This window comes from Conger conger, chromosome 7 (genome assembly GCF_963514075.1).
Source record: "Conger conger chromosome 7, fConCon1.1, whole genome shotgun sequence".
NCBI classification, from domain to species: Eukaryota; Metazoa; Chordata; class Actinopteri; order Anguilliformes; family Congridae; genus Conger; species Conger conger.
In genome coordinates this window covers 18,040,842-18,064,681 of record NC_083766.1, presented here as the reverse complement: position 1 = coordinate 18,064,681, position 23,840 = coordinate 18,040,842, and the positions used below count along the sequence as shown (strand labels likewise).

General features: G+C 41.7%; 2 protein-coding genes across 2 annotated transcripts in view; both read left to right on the top strand.

Moving 5' to 3' along the window:
• LOC133133682 (glypican-3-like) overlaps positions 1 to 4,301 on the top strand; it is an 89,647-nt gene extending 85,346 nt beyond the window's left edge. The window contains exon 8 of the mRNA XM_061249829.1: positions 2,197 to 4,301. Coding sequence (XP_061105813.1) covers positions 2,197 to 2,387 — 191 coding nt within the window. The 3' untranslated portion in view covers positions 2,388 to 4,301. The remainder of the gene's footprint in view (positions 1 to 2,196) is intronic.
• Positions 4,302 to 8,701: 4,400 nt separating this feature from the next.
• Positions 8,702 to 23,840, top strand: part of LOC133133909 (glypican-4-like) — a 40,844-nt gene continuing 25,705 nt past the window's right edge. The window contains exon 1 of the mRNA XM_061250197.1: positions 8,702 to 9,624. Coding sequence (XP_061106181.1) covers positions 9,468 to 9,624 — 157 coding nt within the window. The 5' untranslated portion in view covers positions 8,702 to 9,467. The remainder of the gene's footprint in view (positions 9,625 to 23,840) is intronic.

Here is a 23,840-nt window from a genome sequence, read left to right as displayed (position 1 = left end):
TCAGACCACATATAGCACTCCTTCTCCCATAGACACACACAGACACACACACACACACACACACACACACACATACACACACTGACTATGAAAGCTGTATCGCATTGCACCTCAGTATTAATTGGTCCAAGAGTACAGTGTGCTGCTGTCACAATGACAAATAATCCTTTCAGGGCTGAGAGAATGTCAAACCTCTGCCTTGTTAGAGGAGAGAGGGAAAGAAAAAGAGAAGTTAATTGTCCTCTGGCCTTCATTCAACTTCTGCCGTAATGGCAAAGAAATGTTGAAGAGGTTTGAGCAATCGGAGGTTTGTTTATTTGCCTCCTTCCTCTGTTTTAAACTATGTCTGCTTGAACTGGTCCATAGGGTTGGCAGGGACCCCTTGAGACACTGTTCCCCCTCCCCTCTTTCCGGTCCTGAGCCCGATTTTCAGTTGGTACCGGCTTTATTCTGACAGAGAATTTATCAAAACTTTTAATGCTCTCCCTAATCACAAGTTTGAACCTCTTGTTTTCTCCCTCTGTGTTAACGTAACCAAGTGCATGGTGAGAAACCTGATGGCAGGCCCATGTGTTTTAAATGTGTTGTGTGGGTCTTTGCTTGTTACATTCCAATGTGCATTTCTGAATACCCTCTCATAATATCCAAGGGTTGTCTATCTGTGTGCTGGAAGGAGCTGTACCCTGGTCATTACATTAACTATAAATCAAACTCTTTTGAAGATTTAGAAAATTCCTTTCTACCAGTTCATAGCAAAAGCTGCAAAGGAGGATATTTTATGCCTTTCTGTACTTTCTGTGACATACGGTTTCGTTGCTAACACAGATTGTGCCAGTGTTGGTAAAAACATTTTCTCAGATTTGATGGAAGATCAGTGTTGTTGTTGCTTGTATGGCTTGGATCAGCTTTAGCTGTCGATGATATTGGGTTAACTGCTGCTTTGTATTGGGGCCTTTGACTCTGTGTTTGCTCTTTCTGTCAGAATTGTTCCAATGGCTGTTGCTTTTGTAGAAATCCTTGATGTTGAGACTTGTATGTTTTGCAGTTGTTGCTGGGTCTGTATTTGCGTCTGTGGTTTCTGTCAGAATCGTTCCCTTGTTGTTGTTGCAGGAATTGTAGTCATGGCTGGTATTGTTGCTGTGCCTGTTGGTTTGATTTGGTTCTGTGAATGTTGAGGGTGTTGTGTGGTTTGTGGGTGTCACTGCTTATGTTGTTGTCAGCATTGTCCCTGTGGCAGTTGTTGTGGCAGTTGTAGTTGTGTCTGTTGCTCTGTGCTGGCTGCTGGGAGCTTTCCTGGGAGAGGTATGTGAGAAATGCAGAGCTTCTGTAAGGCAGGAGGCAAGTGTGTGTCTGAGAGAGTGCTCTAAGCCGAGGAGGCTCCTAAGCTGGCTCGACAGGGGACAAATCCATACATAGCCCGCATGCCACAGTGTCAGCATTTTATCATGCCAATTTATCACACTTTCCCATAAACAAAACTTTTCATGCTTCAATCTTAGTGACCTGTTTTCCTGGAAAACAGCACAAGCACAAAAGCAAATGGAGGGATGTATGAGTATTAAATAAGAAATGTCATGTGCTTCTTCTTGTACACTGAGAGAGAATGCCAGGAAAAAAAAGAATGACGCCCGAGGAGAAATATACAGGCAAGAGAAGCTAAAGTAGGTGGCATTCTGAGTGGAAACAGAATAAGAAGACATGATAAATGCCAGATACACAGGGTGCTGATGGTCAGGATTGAAGGGTGGGGTGTTGAATGGCAAAGGGAAAAAGTGTTGATTTAGGGTCCTGATTTAGGGTGCTTTAGCAGTGAAGGGGGTCTGTCTTGGTTCAGTATGTCTAACACAAGGAAAATGGAAGGGGGCTTGCATTACCCAGCTCCTCAAATCCCCATCGTGCCTCTGAGTAGCAAAAGGATATGGTAGGAACATTCCTCCTGACCCAGTGGGTGTAAAATGTTGTCATCCATAAGTCGTGGTGACATTGTACCATTATCTGGAACATGTCCACTGCTACACATCTGCTGTGTTGTTGGAAATGATACAGATCAGTTGTATAATTGCCATGCGACTGTTGTATGCTGAAGATGAGATGATTATTCCCCTCTTTCCCTTTCGTCTCTAACTATTTCTCTGGTCTTTAAACATGTTCACCATTGTTTCACCACCTCTTTGCTTCTCCTTGTCTCTCTTTCAGACCTGGCTGACAGCTTGGCTCTGGATGACCTCACTTTCAATGAGCAACTGTTGACACCTAGGCTGGCCACAGATACAGAGGGAGGAGAATCGGCAACAGGGGCTGCCAAGGGCCTGTGGGGCCCGACCAGAGCTCTCCCAGGGGCCACCTTTCTCCTCACCCTCATCATCACTGTGCTTGGACCTCATTGACATCCTAGCCGAATTCTCACCATCCTTACTTCTGCCTTTGTCTCCCTCTGAATTCTTAACCCAATTTCAAATTTCAGAGTGCCAAAAATGGGCAACTGGTGTCTTTCATTGTGGTCTGAGAACAGTTTGAAAATTGCCTCATGACTTTTATGAATTCACTGGAATGACTTGAGGACTGGAGGACTACCTGCTGTTTTAATGCTGTCTCTACTTCTACCCCTCCCCTCAATTGCTTATTCTGGATCAGAGACTCAGAAATCACTCACCCGGGGCAAGCCCAACCCCATCTTGTAAATACACCACTTCCCTGACCCCCCTTTCACCACAGCCAGTCTAAGTGCTGTCAGATTTGCCATTGTGGTCTTTTTTTTGCAGAAGTCTCAACCTTTGTATAGCAACAGCACTGTAAAAACAGGGATTGCTCAGAGGTTGACCTCTAATTTAACCCTTTTTACTGCTGAGCAAGTGATTATGAATATGCAGTGGCTCTCCACATTCACTCAGTGGAATTCTTGCTGGTCTCTCATCTAATCTATTTCCAGTGATACTTTCCCCAAAGACTCACAATGCAGAGCCAAGCATAGCAATAGCCTGGAATAATGTCTGAGTGTGAAATGTAGTAATGTTTTTTCTAAATGTTTACTTTAGTTTCCCTGAACTAGATTTCTAAAATGAATATTGTGTGATAAGTCATTTCCATATGCAGTTTAGGTTTGAAACAGTATTAAGATTACATTACATTATTATCAGCATTTAATGTTCATAGTAATGGTCAAGCCAAGTATTTCCAGTCTGAAGAGAACTTTGTATTAAATAGCTGGAATCTTTGGCAGCAAAACACAACTTACATTACCTACCCTGTGGTATTACATGACTTGACAGAAATGGCCAATGAGAGACATACACATGAGGTGATAAATGGTGATCTCCCCGTTTTGTTCCTGATGTTAAACACAGCCCTTCCTGCCAGTTTCAATCTGTTTTTTGCGGTAACCGTAGAATGAGAAGAATTTCTCTGGGGGAGCAAGTGGTCCTGCCAAAAAACTGAGGTTAAAAAGATACTTTTTTACCATGAATTTGGATTGTAATAATTAATACAGTGTTTATAAACATGGTGTCAGAAACAGTTTGTTCTGCCAATTGATCTGGGTTTGTCTGCAAACTGACAGGCAGGATGTGGTGTATTTTATTTGTAGGCAGAAAATGAAGTATATAAAGGCATTTAATATGAATGTATTAATTTATTTCCCTGATAAATGGTGTAAGATAATTTTTGAGTCACTTGTGGAAAAAGGTGAGGGGAAATTCATTTAATTTTCTGATTGCCATAGACACCTCCATTGCTTGTATCACCGTAGCTAGCAAGACAGCTGATTCCATTAACTGCCTGTCTTTTACCTTGTTACCTGTGAGAGTGCACACAAATCACATACTCTTTTTGTTGCAATAATGATCTCCAATTCATGACGTAGCCTAAAATAACTGGGTATGTTGGCTATAGACCACTAGGACCCCTAGTGAACAATCAACAAGTTGTAGAATGCACTGATTTTGGAGCTGTCTGCAGCAGTAAGTATTTTAATTCATTCATCAGTCAAATGAATATTTGCAAAACATTCATGGTTGATCACAATTTTGTGTTCTGCCAAACTGGCAGCCCCTAAAATTGAGTGTTGATACTTGATTATCTGACACTTTATTACACTTTATTAAATTTCAGTCAGTTTCCACCTGTTCATGTTCCCTGTCCTTCAATATGCCATTATGATTCCTAAATCTGAAAGGGTAGTATTGTCTCCAAACAATATGTAAGATACCATTTTCACACAGAATATTATCAGCGAGTACTGAATGATTTATAATTACAAGTGTTCATATTCTAAACACAGATGAAAAATAAAGGCCAATTTTGGATTATGATGTGTGTCTCTATGTGTTTGCAGCATAAGGCCGGTTGGGGTTGTGTGCACACAGGCTCTGGTTTACAGCTACATATAGCAGAACTGGGGCCTGTTCCACAAAGCAGTATTACACAGTTTGCTGGATAACTGCACAGAGTAAAACCCGAGAACAACTATATTTACTTCAGTCCATGTTCCAGATGTGGAAGGGGTCCGGGTTTTACTCGGTGCAGTTATTCGGCTAACTCATAATCCTACTTTGTGGAACAGGCTCCACTTCCCAGATGCGTCCTTACCAGAATCAGCTAAATAGGGAATCTGGGAAAGAATAGAATCAACACTGTTGGGTCAGTATTTATCTAATTATGCTCCACAACACAGCAGAAATGAAGCCAATAGTTGAGAACATGGAAAGGACAAGTGGTGCATTACATTTAGACAGCACTGTCTAAAATGGTCAGTTTTAAGAATGTGTATACATGCATTTGTATACCAACTCCCACCAGAGGAGGGCAATCTCACAGTGGGAGCAACCAGTCGTCAATCCCTGGTCGTCACATGCAAATTAAATCTGTTCTGTTAGCTTTCGTAGCATTTCCGTACACCTCCTTTGTATCTTTATTCAGATAATACCACTGATTTTGCCATATAGGCCACCTTTGGGCCTTTCAGATTTTGTTTCAGTCCATTTCAATTCCCTTTCTGAGGTGACAACTTCTCCAGCCTAGCTAAAATCCCAAATGATCCAGCCATGTTCGTTTTCTAAACAGGGCAGCAGCACCTTTGGGGTGGCACGTTTTTGGTTTTATCAGTGAAGTGACTAAACATTAACCAGAGGGAGAGCAGCTGCAGGCAGTCTTGGATACACATTCATATTAAAGAGAGGCCGAACACTCCTAATTAAATGTGAAATTTGGCTAATGGCTTATGTTGATACTGGGGTGACAGTTTCCAACAACTATGTTGAGGTCAAGGAGTCAGACTTTATTTACACCCTATATTTTCTGAAGTGTCCAACTTGTTATGACTGAGTGAATGATAACAATGATATGTGACTTTGTAAATATTCTTGATTGAATTGAAGTGTTGCAGAAGAGCTACTGGGGTTAAGTGTAGGTTATTATAGGCTAAGATCCTTAACAGACACAGAGATAGGTAACAAGACTGATCTCAGGTCACAAAGAGATTACTAAGATTGGAAGAACTTTTGAAATAAATTTTTGGTCTGAGATAATCTCTTAATTTAATGTAACAATGATAGAAAGCATTTGCTCAAGAAAGAGTTGTTTAATGCGTGAAATACCATGTAAGGACTTGCACGAGAAACGCCAAAGGAAGTAAATGTATTGGTATTATGAAGGCAGTATTATCAACCATGATTTGATGAATTGTCATGAAAAATGCTCTTTCAAATTGTACTCTGAGGCATGGCAATGATACATGCTTGCTTTACTAACTTTGTGGGCGCCTTCCAAAAACGGATGTCCCATAATGAGTGGGCGGTCACACCTTATGAGGTCCGAATGAAAGGGACACCAGTCCACTCTTTCACACACCCCTAGAGTCAGTGCACTCTCAGAGTCCCCCAGGAGTTCCCTTGCTTTCAAATGCACAGTCACACAGAATGGATGGGGGAAGCTGTGGAATGCTGTGATACAATGAGGAGAATTTAATTTCACTGAGCGCACTCACCTAACAACACAATCCCTCATCACACACACACACAGGTTTTATTATATTTATTATTTACTATTTCTGAAGAATGCAATCTAGGAAACTCAATAATGTATGATATGAATAAGGGCAACTCTGACAATCTGTGTAAGACCGACTTAGGACTGACCTACAATACTTTCCAAAAATCAAAACTTCTCTAACTATTACTTGTCTCCCTAGCCCAGGGGTCGGCAACCCTGGTCCTGGAGAGCCACAAGGTGTGCTGGCTTTTGTTGTTACTTGGCATTAATTGATCAATGAAAGCCGTTGATTACACAGTTAACTCACCTCACCTGGTTTCTTGGGTCTGAATCAGTTGCTTATTTTAAGGTGGAGACGAAAGCCAGCACACCCTGCGGCTCTCCAGGACCAGGGTTGCCGACCCCTGCCCTAACCCATAAAAAGTGTTTATCATGTGTATATAACTGTAAATTTACATTTTGTACATGAAGCTTATGGGTCCAAATATCTGAACAACATATCCTGAAGATGCATCAGTTAAAGGGAAAGGATAAATATACAGTAAAAAAGAATACTAAGAACAAAACAGTTAAGTCCTAATTTGTATCTGTGCGGTACCTGAAATATCCATCACTGCATCTATTTATTCACTGCTCAGTCACTGTTTGTTTCAGGCACTGACTCGAAACCCACATTGGAAAACCTCAGAACAGAGGGAAGAGTGTCATATCATTCTGACACAGCAGAAAACAATTATGTTTTCCCCATGCACATGCAAAAACTTTCCCTTTCCGTCCAGAAAAATATATTTTCCCCAAAAATTCACAGTCATGTTATAAACCAAAGCACTATGTATAAATATCTGGCACTGTGTTTCTGGGATTTATTTATTTATTATGAACGGAAGTGGGTTCCCCTCACTTAATGCTAATTTTGACCAAAATGGTGCCTTGGCATCTAGAAGCTTTGAAAAGCAGCATTTGGAAAATGGCTTTCAATTTACTTAGCAGTGAAATGAATTTTCATTTATGCACCAGTAAATGGTTTGGCTACAGTTTACAAGGTTTAATAATTATTTTGACAGTTCACTGAATAGTAGCAACACTTTTGTTATTTAAATTGACTTTCCAACTTAAAAAACAGCCAATACTTTTTATAATGGAGAACTATGATTTTTGGCTAGGATTTTTGGCCACTGTAACTGAGAATATAATCTAATATAATAGAATATAATCTTATGAATACGACAATTTAAAAAGAAAGAAGTAAACAGTAAACCACTGACACCCACTGATTTACATTAATAACATGGCCCACTTGAAAGCTATCTACCGTTTGAGTGTGTGATTGCAGGGAAAGGAAGGCCCCATCTGAATTTGGATTCTGCAATGGGACAGTTTCTGTTCTTTTGGCTCTGTACTCCAGCAGATTGGATTTGAAATGAAACAATAAGCATGAGGTTAATTTGAGGGTTTACATCCAGATCGGACGATCCATGTACGAATTACATTCCTTTTAATACATATGGTAGGTCTGTGCAAAGTCCAGTTGGCCTTTGTTGGTTGAAGAGATTGGCCACGCCAGAGTAAAGGGCTTTGGAATGCAGAACATCAAAAAATCACTGTTTTACACTGATTGCTCGTGTTCTAATATAAATAACAATTTTTTTGCGATAATATGCTAACTCATAATAATAATACAATAAATGTATCTTGTTCATAATTTTTTTTTTCATTGCAACAGAAGTGGGGTGAAATAGCGAAATTGGTGGGATAAAATAAGATGTTTTATCATTCTGAATTTGATTCATTTTTGCCAAATCTAACTTTTACTCTCCTGCTCTGATGGCCAAATCTCACACAATTACACACATCCCAGTTGAAACACACCCTCACTGCAGTGGGGATGCCATTCTTACTGCACCTCCTGACACATTGGCTCTTGACTTTAATTATAATCTGTTTGGCTGTCTGGCTGTCCTCATAAACCTGTCAGGAGGCCAGGGCTTGTGTTGTGATGCCAAGTTGTCATCCCCTGAGAGAGACATTAAACCCTGTCCACTATGTTATCAGTTTTCCCTGGGTCTTTCTCACTGCCCTGTTCAACCTCAGAATTGTGGTGTGCCAAAAAAACACACCCATATTCACACACACTGAACTTTTTGAAAGTAAATGTATCATTTGTGTTTCGTTTGGTTTAATGCTTAAAATTTTCTCTCAGCATCAGAAAAGAGTGTCACACATTGAATATGTGTGACATGGATTGGTCATAATAAATTAATAAATAATGTGGATATATGGATCCTTTGGACTGTTTGTATTGTTTTGCATGTGCTTTGTAAGCATTTTCTTTTCATTAATTTGTCTCAGTTGACATGACTGTAGTTATCCGCAATGTTGGGCTTATGTGAAGCAGGGTAACTCAGGGACATATGGCACTCTCATGGATAATATATTTGTATTCATATTGTATTGCCAAAGTGCTTATTTGGCAATACAATTAATACATTTATTTAATTTACAAGTCCCTTGGTGTGTAGACATCTTTGACAAAAAATGAGTAAAAACAATAAAACACCATGAATACATCTGTAGTTAGTTATGTGAGAATATGACACAAAACAACACATTCCAATTAAAACAAAATTGGGTCTTCCAGTCAAGAGCACGCGGAAGATATACTAGGCAGGCGCACTTTAACCCCCTCCGCCGTTCCAGACGCATCAGAAGTCCACGTCAGGTATTGTGCGCGATCCACTCTTTGTCCAGAACACCAATGCGTGTTCGCGCAACGCTGGCTGTCCGCCGAGACCTCGCCGCGCATACAACCTCCAGACTACAGCAGAAGCAGGCGTCCACGGTCCCAGTACACCGTCAAAACTGCAACAGGCGACAGAAACTTTTTCACTTATTATTTCATTTATATTTTCAGTAACTGTTGTCACAACCAAGCCCGAATTCGCCTTGGAAAGTACTTTATCCATAAACCCTGACACGAAAGTTATTTTATGAACGATTTTATCTTAAGACAGTGGACTTTTTAAAATCGATTACTCGTGTCTTTTCGGTACGCTGCAATCCAATTGTCGTTTTTTCTTTTGCCTTAAACGTCTCTGGAGACTTGTGGAGCTAAACACGCCAAAAAAAAAAGTAAAGGAGGAGAAGAAAAGTTTTATTTTAACACAACAGAGGTTGTCTCATTCCAGTAGTCTATATTTTCTATTTTACTATTGGGACACTAATTTGACAATCATTTGCACTGTCTTCAACGAGGCCCTTGTAGCACTGGCCGAAGTACCGTGCACTTTCTAAAAATCCAGTTGGCAAGCTAGTCAACCAACTTGATTTCTGACTGCCCGGCTCGCGAGCTTAGCTAGCTAGCTAGCTTGCGAAGAAGCGTACGTCTAATACTGTGCATGTGCAAAAATCTAACGAGGTACATCGGAACACTTGAGTAGGAAAGAGTTTTTAAGGTTTTGAGTTTTGCTGTTTAAAGTATAACCATGAAGATGTTAAAAGTGCCTTCAATAATGTGCACGTTGGTCGTGTTTTTCGTCTCGGCACAAGCCGAGCAGAAATCGAAGAGTTGCAGTGAAGTAAGAATAGCGTACAGTTCCAAAGGTTTCAACCTCAATGATGTTCCCAATCAAGGAGTGAATGGTGAGTAGTAATTTACGACGATCGCCTTACTGATTTCCTCCGCATCCATGAATTTCTATAGCTAAGTTACCTTCACATAATTGCCTCAGCTGCCTACGCGTCCTGCAACGCACCGGCCCATATGAAGTTCACAAACTCTATCTAACATCTCGAAACTGCTTTTGACTAGTTGTTTGAACGTGTTATATTTTTCTTTTCTAAACTTTCAGCCAAGCATTTGTTGTGTGTGAGATGCTGGCAACGACCACAAACCTCGTGTTTTGGCGAGTGATTTGTCACGTTGTGTTTTCGTCTCTTGTCGAGAACTTGAAATTTGCTTTTTTGCTTGCAAAATGAATATGGTGAATTTTCCATATGAAAACCAATAGGTTCACGTAGCGATTGCATCCCGTAGATTATTGAAAGCTACCGCGAGCTCTGGGTGTACGTTTACGTTTGCAGCCGCTTAATACATCTAGCCTTAAATTTAGCTAAATTTAAATAGTTTTATCAGTTACAGGGGCAGCCAGTGTAAATTGGTTACCCGTCCATCATTGCGTTTCACTTGGCTTTTATTTAGCTAGCCAAGTGCTTTTTCCTCTAAAAAATTTAAGTCAAAAATATTTGGGCATGCTTTGGAGATATGAGTATCTGTGCGTGTTAAGGGGTCTTTATTGTGCAATTAGTGTAGTTGAAAGGTCTGGGTGAATTTCTTAACCTCTCTTTGTGGGCCATTATGGTCATGTAAATCGCGTGGGAGGGGAGCCTATGGAGCTAGTACAGTGCTTCACGTTTTTGTCGTATTTTTTTCTGCAAGACGTGAGAAGGACTGTCCCCGGAGTATGCGTTTCGACGCTTCTATTGTTTTATTGTGAATTCAAGCTATTGGAGTAGTCTTAAATGTGTGCTGACTATTCAACTGGTGATGTTGATGAGGGAGAAGAAAAGAAGGGGAAAAAGATTACAAAAGATCCCTGTATTGAGTGAAATTGCACCCCTTGCTCACCTGCTACAGGCACTTTGCCTTATTGTGCAATTAGTAGATATCCACTTAATTATCTATTTTTAAAGAAACATGTCTCAATTCCTATTTCAAGCTGACTTCTATTTTCAAGCAATGTGCTTGGTTATAACGATAGTTTGCTTTTGATCAACAAATAAGGGCCATAAAATTTGTGTTGGTCAGTTATTGCTTATGAACTTTACTCAGGGTTGTAAATCTGTCTGGGGAGGGGACCAATATATTTTAAATGTGTGCTTTGATACTGTGGTTTGATGGGGCTGTCACTGATGGTTGAATGGGCAGTTTTATGGTGTTCACAAGCAAAAACTTTATGGCTTCTGTTTTGCCGTTTGTATTTGAAATGGTGTGAGTGATTTCTAAGGCTCTGCTAGTTGTCTATGTGAGACATGCACTGTATTTCTAGACTGGTTTGGAGGTTGCTTGTGAGGCATGCTCATTAACAGAGTTGATTTGTGAGGGCAGTTAATCCAGGGCAACCTACATATTAAGGCTAACTCCTTTATCTGCATTTAGGCCTGAGCCTGCGTCTTTCTTTGAAAAATGATGCTGATTGGAGCTCAACACCTTTGTAGTTGTCTTTTTTTATCTTTGTGGTCCATAAATGTAGTGGGGGTGGTTTTTTTAATGAAAGCAGCGTATCAGGCCTTTCTCTGTGGGTTTGTGTCGCACGTGCCTTGCCCAACACAAAAGGTATCCTTATGCACAAGGTTCTGTACATGCCTAACCTCTTCATTGTTAGTGTGGGAAACCGAGATAATTGAACTACAGAGAGCAGCAGCGTCTACTGTCAAAAAATAAATGAAAAAAATCCAAGCTATAGGAAGACGGTGCACCCTGTTGCTAGGGAGAGAACCATACAGCTCAGAAGCTGCAGTAGGCCTCTTATGCTGGCTCTCATAGCTGGAACTCAGTTCCCCAGTAGCCAAAAGGTTTTTCACCATAGTTCAATCATCTAAATTCCATCAACCTCGGTCCTTTGACCCTCTAAAAGTTATTCTAGCAATAAGCGTAATAATGAACAATATTGTTATCTGTGTGATGTGAGAACATCACATGATATTTGCCCCCCTCCCACCAAAAAATGGATTACATTTTTGGCACAAGCCAGGTTTTGAAACATGCTAAACATTGCAGACATAGCCTCAACCACGCACATCATATTTATCTGGCAGCTAGCTGTGAGCTCCATGTCTTAACCCTGTGCTTCTCTGATGGAGTGGCACAGCAGTCCATGTCCTAGTTTTAGGGAATGTCAGTTTTAACAAGACACGGCAGCTGTAAAATAAGAAGCTGAATGAAATCTTTAAATGCTTAATGCTGTATAAGGGCAGCATGCACAGCTATTGAGCCCTCTGTTACGAACAGACTAGGTTCCATTAATGCAGTAAAAGTGAATCTTTGGTTCAGCGATCAGTCAGTAAGGAAAGCCTTCATTGGCTCTGGTGATGTATTTTTTTCTTCCCAGAAAAATGTTAACATGCATATTTGCTGAATCGGCTTCGGTGTAAATTCTTTCTGTGGCATTTCTCGTGTGAACATTGTAGTGTTCTGTGTGACGGGCCAGTTACTGTAATCATTGGGTACCCCATGTAATATTTCTTATCAGCATTTATTTATTTATTTTCTGTATTCAGTCAAATCAAATGCATATGGGAGTATAAACATCATGACAATGGGTAAAAGGGTTAAGAAAATATCTTATCAATTTTATATATTGGTGGGGGGCTGAAGAATGCAGAAACACAAGATCCCCTCGCAGAAATCCGAGTAGAAACCACTTGTGTTCCAACTGCTGCTGTCCTATTGTACGTAGAATTCACCCTGTGGACACAAGTTTCACAAGCCCCGCATTACAAGCCTTGCAAGAAAAGAAACATCCAGCCCACCTCTTCGCAAAGCCTAGCTGATGATTCGCCTGTACTGAAACTTATGAAGTGCATGGCGTAGCTTGCTGTGGATTGCTGGAGGACTAATATCCCAGAAGCCCGAGCAAAGAAGTGGGTAATGGAGTGCAGACGTGGGAGACGTCCTGTCGGAAGCCCCTCTCCCCCGACTGTGTTTGCGATGCCAGTCCCACTCGTGAAATTACTTTTGCTTTTTGCCCCAGGCTCTGCAGAGATCAAAGAAGGGAAATGCCTTATTTTTATTCAAACATTTGCTTATTATTAACTGTGATATTTAACCTGAGTGGCCTGGAAATGTTCTTGGCTGTGAATAATGTGTCATATCCCCCAGAAACTTCAGTGTCTGGTTTGTAGGCACCATTTTTGGAGACGTTGGTGAATAATAGTTTCTGTTGTTGCAATGACATTCAAGTGATTAGATAAGAGCGGAGAAACTGGGACAAGCATGTCTAGGTCTCGGTAAATTGTAACAAATCTCATCTGCTTTTCCTGGTTCTTCCCTTTTAAAACTGTAATTACTAACTAATTAACTTATCTTGAAGACAGAGTTTGCATAGTGTCATGTGGATTGCAGGGTGCTGGATTGTTTTCGTTTTTTTTAGTTTAGTCTTTTCTTCTTTCTCTGCCCTTTGCCTGAATCTGTCTGGATGTCTTAATCAGAGTCACAAACAAGACTTGGACTTTGCCGTTAACTCTCACCTCAGAAATGCCTCACAAGCCCTGACCCTTACTTATGAATTTGACATTCTCCCGTCTGATCTTGGAGATCTCTAAATAGCCCAAACACTAGCTGTTACGTTATGGCCTGGATTCAAGTGGATGGATTTGACCTTCGCTTTCCAAAATTAATTTTCCTAAAGTGTGTGCATTTTTGTCGGGCACAAATTTTCCGTTTATTTAGGCTTGAGGTTGTGCCAGAAGAAAAATAGCCTTAATCTGCAGTGCAAGAGAATTGAATGTGTTCTAGTGGAGATTTCTGCGGGTTTATTTATTATGCTCTTAAAAATGTTAATCCACGTGAATATGAACTGTTTTTCTATGAAACGAACTTGCTGAGAATGCGTTCCTTTCTGGAGCTAGTTTTAAGGGAAAAGACGTTGGCAACCGTGAACTTTGAGTCGTTACTGAGGGCACAGTGTGCTATAAATGATCAGTCCTCCTGAACACCAGCTCCTGCTTGTGCAGTCGAGTATTTCTCTGGGTCTGAAATGTTGCGTTGGTCCGGGCTCATTAATGTGGGGTGCAGTCGGGCCGGCTGGGTGTGGACTGGCTTCTCTGGCTGGGCCTCTCAGACAGCGGCTTGAGACGGCTCTGCCTTTAGAAGTGAGACGGCGCAGTTTTGCCCTGTGACTCATGTGGCTGGGACGCTAGTGTTCACAGTTGGCCCTGTGCTCAGTGACTCATGGAGGAGCTCTGTGTGCTGTGGCTGCGCTTAGTGTCATCTGACTGGGGGAACTGAAGTGCTATGTGCAGCATGTGCTATGGCCCATAGAGCAGCGGTCTCGCTAGGCCAAGCTGTGTCTGTGGAAGGCAGGACGTTTCATCTGTTCTTCGTTATACACCAATTCGTTTGTGTTCTGATAAAAGTAACTATTTTTGCGATAATTTGGCAACTCCCAATAATAACACAAGAAATTTGTCATTCGTAATTTTGTTATGACTCTTGTAACCGAAGCAAGATGAAATAGTGGAATTAGCGGGATGGAATAAGCTACAAATAATGTTTTGGCATTTTGCTCAAAACTAATTTTTGCCATGCAGGCGAATATTAAAGACAACTCTTGGAGTGATTCTGTTTTTATTTCAGCAAGCTAGCTAGAACGTGACATCTCGTTTTTGACTTTTCACTCAAATTAAGCGTTTTCTCTTTGAATCTTACAATACTACCATCAGCTGTGTAAATATTATGACCAATGAACCACACAAATGTCAGACACGAAAATGTGATTGGCTCAAGGAAACATAATTATTTTGTTGAGGTTCAAATCTGCAACAGCATCCATTTATAATTGTAAAAAAAAGACCTTGGAATATGGTCTGTAACTCACAGGAAGGTTGTAGTATTGACTCTGCTCTGTGACTCACAGGGAAGCTGTAGTATTGACTCTGCTCTGTGACTGACAGGGAAGCTGTAGTATTGACTCTGCTCTGTGACTCACAGGGAGGTTGTAGTATTGACTCGGCTCTGTGACTCACAGGGAAGCTGTAGTATTCACTCTGCTCTGTGACTCACAGGGAGGTTGTAGTATTCCATGACTCGCAGGGAAGCTGTAGTGTTCACTAATCTGTGACTCACATGGAGGCGGTAGTGTTGACTCTGCTATGTGACTAACAGAGAAGGCAGTAGTGTTGACTCTGCTCTGTGACTCACAGGAAACTATAGTGTTGACTCTGCTCTGTGACTGACAGGGAAGCTGTAGTATTGACTCTGCTCTGTGACTCACAGGGAGGTTGTAGTATTGACTCGGCTCTGTGACTCACAGGGAAGCTGTAGTATTCACTCTGCTCTGTGACTCACAGGGAGGTTGTAGTATTCCGTGACTCGCAGGGAAGCTGTAGTGTTCACTACTCTGTGACTCACATGGAGGCGGTAGTGTTGACTCTGCTATGTGACTAACAGAGAAGGCAGCAGTGTTGACTCTGCTCTGTGACTCACAGGAAACTATAGTGTTGACTCTGCTCTGTGACTCACAGGAAACTATGGTGTTGACTCTGCTCTGTGACTCACAGGAAACTATAGTGTTGACTCTGCTCTGTGACTCACAGGGAGGCGGTAGTGTTGACTCTGCTCTGTGTCTCACAGAGAAGCATCTGACCGTGCTGCGTTGGTACAGCTGTGCCCTGTTACTGATGGGGAGCTCGCCATGTTTCGTGAGGCTGCTGTTTTCTGGGGGCTTATCAGTGTTTAGCTTTCCACACCTCCAGGCCCTGCTGCAACCACACATTCTGATGGGCCGCAGAGCCCTCCTGTCCCACGACAGGAAGCTTTGAATTCCTCCCACGGCCGATCTGCCAAGTCTCTTTTTTTGCTTTATTTTTAAAGAGGCTGTTCAGTCCAAAGGCTAAATAAAACCATCTTCCCCTCCGCCGTCCCCGAATCGGTGCACGTTGCTCCACCGCGCGCTCGGTCCCCCCTCAGTCCCCCTGTAGGCAAGTGACCCGTGGGGGGTGGACACACTGTGTGGGAACAATAGGGCGCCTAAATCCACCCCCCCACACCCCCGCCGCATTCCAGAGGGGACCACCAGGACCCACACACAGGGAGCGGGGAAAACTGCAGCAGCGGGACAGAGGCTGAGAGAATGGGAGAATCGGCAGAGAGGGAGAGATATCTTTAGTCTTTTACCAGGCGACACATCTGTCTGCTGGGGAGAGGACGCCGGAGGCTGGTGTTTGCAGTGAGCTCTGCTGAAATGACTGAGGGCTACGTAGCATTGCGCGATGACTCGCGCTCACATGCTAACGCAGACACACTGGCCTGCATTCAGCCCCACGTATAAATCCTTTCATGGTAGCAATCGTGAATGTACACTTTTCTGTTCCCCCTCAGGCTTATTTGGCTGTGCTGAAGAGCCTGGCTCATGGAAGAGAAGACTGGGCCTGTATTCATAAAGCATCTAGGATCTTTTTTTTTTGGGTCTCGTAGCTCGTAATGGATAAGGCCCTGATTCGTAGAGTGACTTTCATCCTCTGAGTGTGAGTGACGCTGTTGCTGAAGTTGCCTGGCCCGTCTTTACTGGCTGCTGCCATGCCAACGGTCCTTTCCGGTCCTATTTTCGCTTCGCGCCATCTCCAGTCACGCTTAAATTCCGCTTGTCCTTCCGGCAGACGGGATTTTCCTGATGATGATATTTAGAGGAGGAAGACCTTTTGGCACTAATTCCCCCCCCCCCCCCCCCTCTCTCATTTCACCTCCTGCCTTCGTGTTCCTCTTAAAGTTTTTTTGGATACATGGCCGTTACCCCCCCCCCCCCGTTCCAAACTTCCTACTCAGTATTCCCATTCTCTCTCCTCCTTCTCTTCATTATTTCTTTGCGTGGGAAGAGTTCCACGTTCCAGAGGATTTTCAAGCCAAAACAGCCCGCCGGTGTTAGCAACCACTTCCGTCTGAAGCCTCGCCAATGTGCTTAAGCGCTCAATGGTAGCACTAAAGACCCGACGCTGGGAGGGCTTGCTGCTGTTATGGACGCACGTCTCTTACCCCCCTCCACGCTAGCAGGCTGCCCTCTTTGCCAGTTCTCAAGTAAATGAGGTCTGGGATAAGTTATATCTAGTGTCGCGTTGTGGGGTTGTGTGCATGCTGGTGGCTCTGCACATCTGTACATCTGTGATATTTGCTGTAAGGGTCTGTCCGGCAGTTGGGAATCTAGGATCAAAGTCCAAGAAAATGGTGAGGATGTTACATTATTGGCATTGTCACTGTTTGATATTGGTTGTGGTGGACATTGATGACGATGAAAACTGGAGGGGTAGGGAAGTAGGCGTTGAACACGGGGAGTTGCGTTTAAGTCCATGCTCGGTTTTGGGGTATGCATGTGGTAATTGCTCCCAGATCCATCTGAAGCATTGCTGGCTTCTTCTCATATATTTCTGTGCTTTCCCTTATAGATCTGCCTTTAGAACCTAAATCAAATGCATTCTGTGTTCAGTGCGCATTCAGGCAGCATGTCACAATCTGTGCCTTTGTGTTACTGAGTTGTTAAATAGGGTCTGAAAGTGAGTGGACTGTCTAACGTTCCATGTAGGCCAGCCTAATAATTTTTGTGGTTTTCTGAAACCGTATAGAGTACGTTTGAACCAACTTCACTGGAGTGGGTTTTGTTCTGCGAGCAGGTGTGTCCGAAACATTGCTCGCCAGTTGTAGCTTTGAGTGCTATGAAATTCTATCCTGCCAAACCCCATTGCGTATTTCAGTGCATTGTCTGACCTCATCCATTGCATTATCCTGTTAAGTGTTTGCTGCTGCATCAATATCCTTCCCCAGTGAAACACTGACTTGCGATATCAGTTCCAGTGTGTGTACATAAGTTTTTAATCCAAGCTTACTCACCATACAGTTTGCACACCTGCACTAACATCGTTTTAATTTTAATTATATCAAAAATCGAATGTTTCCTCCACAGTTCCTCTTCTAGTTTATCTGTCGAGGCACTCGGTCGGAACAAACAAATAGTAGTTGAAGCCCAGCTGCTCATAATAAATATAATACTGAAATGAATAAAACACCACTGAGTGTACAACAAACGCTTTTTGTTATTCAACAGTTGTCCTAACATGCAGTCTCATTTCAGGTGTCAACAAAATTATGAATGTATTCAGAACAACGTCCTAGTTACAGTCCACAGTCAAGGTACAAGGCACAGATTATACAAACCTTTATTTGACTAGGAAGTAACATTGAGATTAAAACCTCTTTTACGAATGAGACCTAGCCAAGACAGGGTCAAATAGCAGCATAAAAAAAGATTGTTAGTTACAGTATATACACGCAAGTTAAATCAACAAATGCCCTTCAATTTAGTGGTTTATTTGTCCTTACAAGATCAAGAAAGTAAAAAAGAAAAAAAAAGAAAATGACACCTGGCAGTCCATATGATCGGGACTGGGTTAATGGAAAAGCACTGAACGTTATTCAGTCTTAAAAGTGAAACGATGAAATCAGGGTGTGTTTCTGAATGTTGGGGAAATTTGACACGCACACTCACACACTTTCATGTAGTCCATTGTTTATAGATTAGGAGCTTGCTGCATGTTTTCTCTGTTTCATGACAATTGTAGCGTGAACCATCTCCTCGTATTCTGTTCTTTAAGCCTGCATCTGTTCACACTGCATTTCAGCCTGTCATGCTTTTTCTTACCTATATTGTGATTATAGGCTTTCTCTCTCCACATAACTCTTCTGTTTTATGTACAGTGCAAGAGGTGGGGCTCCCTTCTTCATTAAGAAAGAAAGGGGTGTTTGGACACGTGCGTACAAGCGTGTATGCAAGAGTGGAAAATGAGGGGAAATTGAATTGGGGGGGGTTTCTGCAGGGGAAACCTGGAATGTAGATGTTTTGAATTGCATACACCTTAAACTGAACTCAGAGGGCGCCATTTCCTGCAGTCAAATAAAATACACCCAGTCCTATGTTCAGAGTTGTATAACATTTATTTGCGTTGTTTTTGGTATAGTGCCTAGATCTACTTACATTTTAATTATGCCTGTGCATACATGACGGTTTGTTGAGCGATGTAGATTAAACAGAGAGGTTATTGGGTGTCTTGATTAATACTGGTTGAAAGTTGACCGTTATAACAAGCAGAACCTGTAAGCTACAAATGTACGGTTTAGTGCTCCAGCCTGTAGCAGTTAAAAGTTTTGAATCCATTGGAGAACAGTTGAATGCCCCTCAAGGAGCTGACCTGGGAAGTGCTGTTGGCAGGAAGCTTTTTTTTTTTTGTTGGGAGACAGACAGAAAGTGAGGTGGGATGAGAGAGCAAGAGGCCAGAATGATCTTGTGGAATCTCCTAAGGGGATTCTGGGTAAACTGTTCATGGATGACAGCATTTTGGAATGTTCACAAATGGAGTGTTTTAATTGGCCAGCAGCCCTGACTGGTTTAACCATCAGAAATGAACTCTCTCATGGCAGTGAGCGGGGCGGAGAGTGTGTTGGTTTGTGTGTGTGGTGTGTCTGTGTGAAAGAAAGGGAGCGGAAGAGGGAGACCAAGTGTGTAACGGTACTGCAGGAAACAAATCTTTAAATTAATTTATGGTATGTCCATTTAGGGATATATCCATGTCATGTACTGCTAGAAAAATATGTCATCATTGGAATTAATGGCTGACAGATGTTTGCATGTTTATTCAGTTTACTCCATACTGATCATTCAAATGTTGGCACTTTGTGAAGCATGTTGACTCTCAGAAGGATACTGCTGTGTCCGTAAACTGGCTGTAAGCCTGTAAAACTTGGACTTCAGGTCAAGCAAATCTGTGTCTATTTGTTTCAGATGAAGAGTTTTAATGCTTTTGACTTGTGTCTGTGCATGCACAGTCGTTTTTAAATCGGTGCACTCCCATCTGTAGAGCAAACCCCGGCAGTTAGGTGCTTTGACAGCTGTGTATCGAGAGATTTTAATCCCCAATTTATTTAAGGAAACATTATTTCTTGAAACCCCTTCCCTAAGCCCTGTGGCTAACTGTGTAAAAACCCCTGAACTCTAAAATCATGAACTCATGGAGCATGTTTTTTTTTTCCTTCCAGTTTTAATATAACCTGTAAACTCTGTGGCTTCACTGCTAGTACTTTCCTTTTTATTGCGATTCTGGAATATCTGGCCTTTATTTAGCTTTCATTTTCTTATTTTTTTATTTGGTTCCCCGTGTGGGGCTGAATATGTACAATTCCTGTCATAATTTGGAACATCCAATTATCTGCAACTGCAGCAGGGCTCAACAATAAAGATTGCCCTATGGCCTAGGTCAAGTAAAACCCTGCTTTTTGCCTGGTGACAAGTTGACATTCCAGTCGTGTAGATTTTTTTCCAACCAATCCAATCATTTAATAACCCACTTGCATTTTCAAGCGAGTGTGGATCTTAAGTGTCACTCCTAAGCACCCTTTGAACATGCATTCAAATGGACTCCTGTTAATCCAGTTTAGTGTCTTGCCAAATCAAACCAGTCTTATATTTTATCACTCTTTAGTGCGACATGATTCACACAAGAATACGAGGCTTAACACCTGTGAAAATGTGCTGAATTATACCAAGGTCAGGGTGATCTCAGTTCAGATTGACTGGAAGGTGTTCATTAAGAAGTGAGAACTGCACTCCTGTGACAGTCAAATGGTCTGATCACTGTTCTAAATTCATATGCTGTCTGTTGATACTTAAAAGATGAACAAAAAAGGAAAAAGGTTTATATTTCAGAAACTGAAATGCATGCTTATTTGAGTGCTTGTATATTACTGCGTAATGTTATGGATGAGCGCGCAGAGCTGTATAAATTTTCTCTCCCGCCATTCTTTGCTAAAGCTCATTTTCTGCTAATTTGTTGTTTTTGGAAGTTGTGGCATTTGACGGAGGCATTTAATGGGCTAATGTTATTTTGTTAAAGTGTCCAATTTGAGTTCTGTTCTCTTGTTCAAGAATGTGTGGTAGAATTAAATGGATTTGTGGTTGTCTGTTTTTTTTAAAAAGAATAACGGATTATAACGAAGCTTTGCTCAGAGTAAAGGAAACCTGCTGGCAAGAAGCCTGTTGGTGTAATGGGCTCCATCTCTAGAAACAACACCGTGTTCGTCCAAACTGCAGTTTATTCAGAACGCGTTTGCTCATGTAAACCACCACTGTGAGTGGAATAATATGTTTTACTTGCTCATAAAAAGAACATTCAGAAAATACATTCCAAATTATGCGTTTGGAATTCCCCTAGATTCCTAACATGGTTTGGATGCAACGTAGTCGCTCAGATGACCATGTTGAATGCCGTTATATTTTGCCAAGATTGTTCTGCCTCAGCATGTTTCTACTCTTATCTGAACTACATATTGCTGGGGTTCACCTTTCTGGGTAATGTATGCATCCCATGAGTCAGACAACTGGGCCCGTCAAAGTCAAGTGGACATTTTATTTCATGAACCAAGAGATGGACAACCAATGAGAGACAGAAGCACTGAGGGATGGAGATGTGAGAAGAAGGCTATTGGGCGGAGGGGAAAGGTGAAGAAGAGGGTAGAAAGGGGGAGATTTCCCAAGCTGAGGTGGGAGATTTCCCTCGGTGTGAGGGTGTCCCAGGATGACCCATGTGTTAGCACTTAGAAGTGGTTTCCGGTGACGTTGAGGGTTCGGCTTGGCTGTCCAGTATGGGATATCCTGCTTGTTAGCGCACTTCCTAATTAGCAAACCCCGGCACTGGACCACAGACTAGGGCGAATCCATCATGACTGACGTTGCGAATTGGAGGGTTATGGAAAAATAATTGTTGTGCAGCTGCCAATGCCATTCATTATTTAGCTGCAAGTTTTGAGTCTAGCTTTCCTTGGCTCTTGCTTGCAGAGCTCAACATGCCCTGTCAGACAAGTGGACTGAAAGACCACTGTCCTAAACTCAAGCTGGTATTGATTTGTGTATTAAATGTCAATGGTAGCCACTTTATGCACACTTTCCAGCCAATCTGTCAGTCGAGTTCACCCAGACCGTGGTATAATTCATTGTAATTTTGCATTTGCGTCACCGACATTTTGAATCATGTCTCACTCCGGAGACAAAAAATGCAATTTGCTTGATTTGACGAGACTCAAAACCGGATTAGTCCATTTTAATGTGTGTTGAGAGTGTTTAGGAGTGGCACTTTAGATATTTATGCAACTTGCTTGAATATGCAAGTCGATTGTTCAAGTTCTTTTAACTGCTACTGTCCAAATCCAGCATTTTACTTGCCCGGAGCAATTGCGCCATTCTTATTGTTGAGCTCTGGCTTGTCATCGAAGTATTGTCAATTCATAATTGGCTCTACGCTTCTTTTGTGTTGAGGTGGAAGTTCGGAGCATTACTGATGTTAAGAAGGCCATAGTACACTGCTTAAAAAGCTTTTTTTTTTTTTTTTCCTCTCTCCCCAGTAATCAAAGTAAATGTAGCGTGACTGACACATATGTCGTTCATAACCTTTGGATTTGAATTGAGATCTTGAAGGAAGTCTTTGCAGCAAAATAAATTGATGTATTGTGACATGTGTTTGCCATCTTTATTAATAGGGATGGGGATGGATTTTCATGTTTCGGTTAATTGGCAACGTTTAATCGAATAACTGATTTAAAAATCTTTTTTAAGAACTCCCTTAATAGGCTGAACAATCATGCTGCAATAGGCTGGACTACAGCCAAAACTATGAAAGTCGGTATAAGCACATTAATTGGATATATTACTGCACAACAGGGGCATTATTCCAAGAAAAAAGCTGGGCAAAAAATGACTTACTTAATTTATGGTTGCATAAAAGACAGTGTATCACCGGTAATATTTCCAAACTCCAAATATTTCGAAGGCATGACATTGACAAGGGGTGATTGCCGATCAACTTCCTTTTTTTCGCTTTGGAAAAAGCACAAAGTTGCATATTAACGGGCTTGAAAGCTGCCAATGCCACTTGTCGAACTGAACTTGTGAGGCACTTGAAGTGTAATTTCTCATTGGCTTTTTTTCTTTAAAATCTTGTGCTGTTTTTGGTTTCAATTTGTTTTAAAGGTAATAAAAATACAACTGACGTTTGCTATCGTTTTCCTTCACCTCGAGATTTGTCATGGTGCTTTGGTTGTGCATTATATCATGCAGTTGTTGAACCTAAATTTGATGCGACTTATTTACACTGAAGTTTTTACAGATTAGATGTTAATTTGGCTTCTCTGAAATTCTTCAAACCCTATTTATCGCTACAGGTCATGGAATTAAAAAAATACAGAGCTGGGTGTCTCGGTGGCGCAGCCTGTGGAGCACTGACCGCATGCTCAATGCGGGCCGCGACGTCGGCGGTTCGAGTCCGACCGTCTGACATTTGTCGCATGTCTTCCCCGCTCTCTCGCTCCCATTCTTCCTGTCTCTCTATACTATATACTGTCCAATAAAGCTGAAAAAGGCCTAAAAAATATCTTCAGAAAAAAAAAAAAAAATCCAGAGCTGCGTCAGATAATGAGCTTTCCCTCTTTTTGGAATGTGTGGCGATGGATATTCCATCATGTATCCATTGAACCAAGGCCAATGAACCAAAATGGTGGGTTTCAGACAGATTGAAGGCCCTCAGTGAACCGCATAGAATATGCTTATCCAGGATAACATGGATTGGGCTCATTTGTGTCTGCAATGTGCAGTGAGTGACACTAGAAGAGAAGGCTATATTGGGAATGGTGGGGGTTGAGCTGTTGTGCTGCTCTTACTGTAAACGGATACGTCATGATCCTTGGGTGTGTCTTTTTTTTCTTATTGTCATGCCAATTTGAGTTGAATCAGGGAATGGGCTGCTTAGAATATGGGTGTATATGCTCATAAATGGAAAATAAATGTAATTGTTACTACAACAACAACAACATTGTTTATGAATGAATTACCGTGATTAATAACATATAAATAATACTAATCAAATGCATTACCAATAACCCTTATCCTAGTTCTGGACAAGAATCTCATGAGCGCAATAATCTCAAGTTAATATGCCGTATACTTCTGCTTAAAAACAAATGATATTTTATTTTTTTATTTTTACCCAGTGGCCCTCAACAGGACACCATGGACCCTATACCAGGTGTACTTATTGGACAAGAAGAAGTT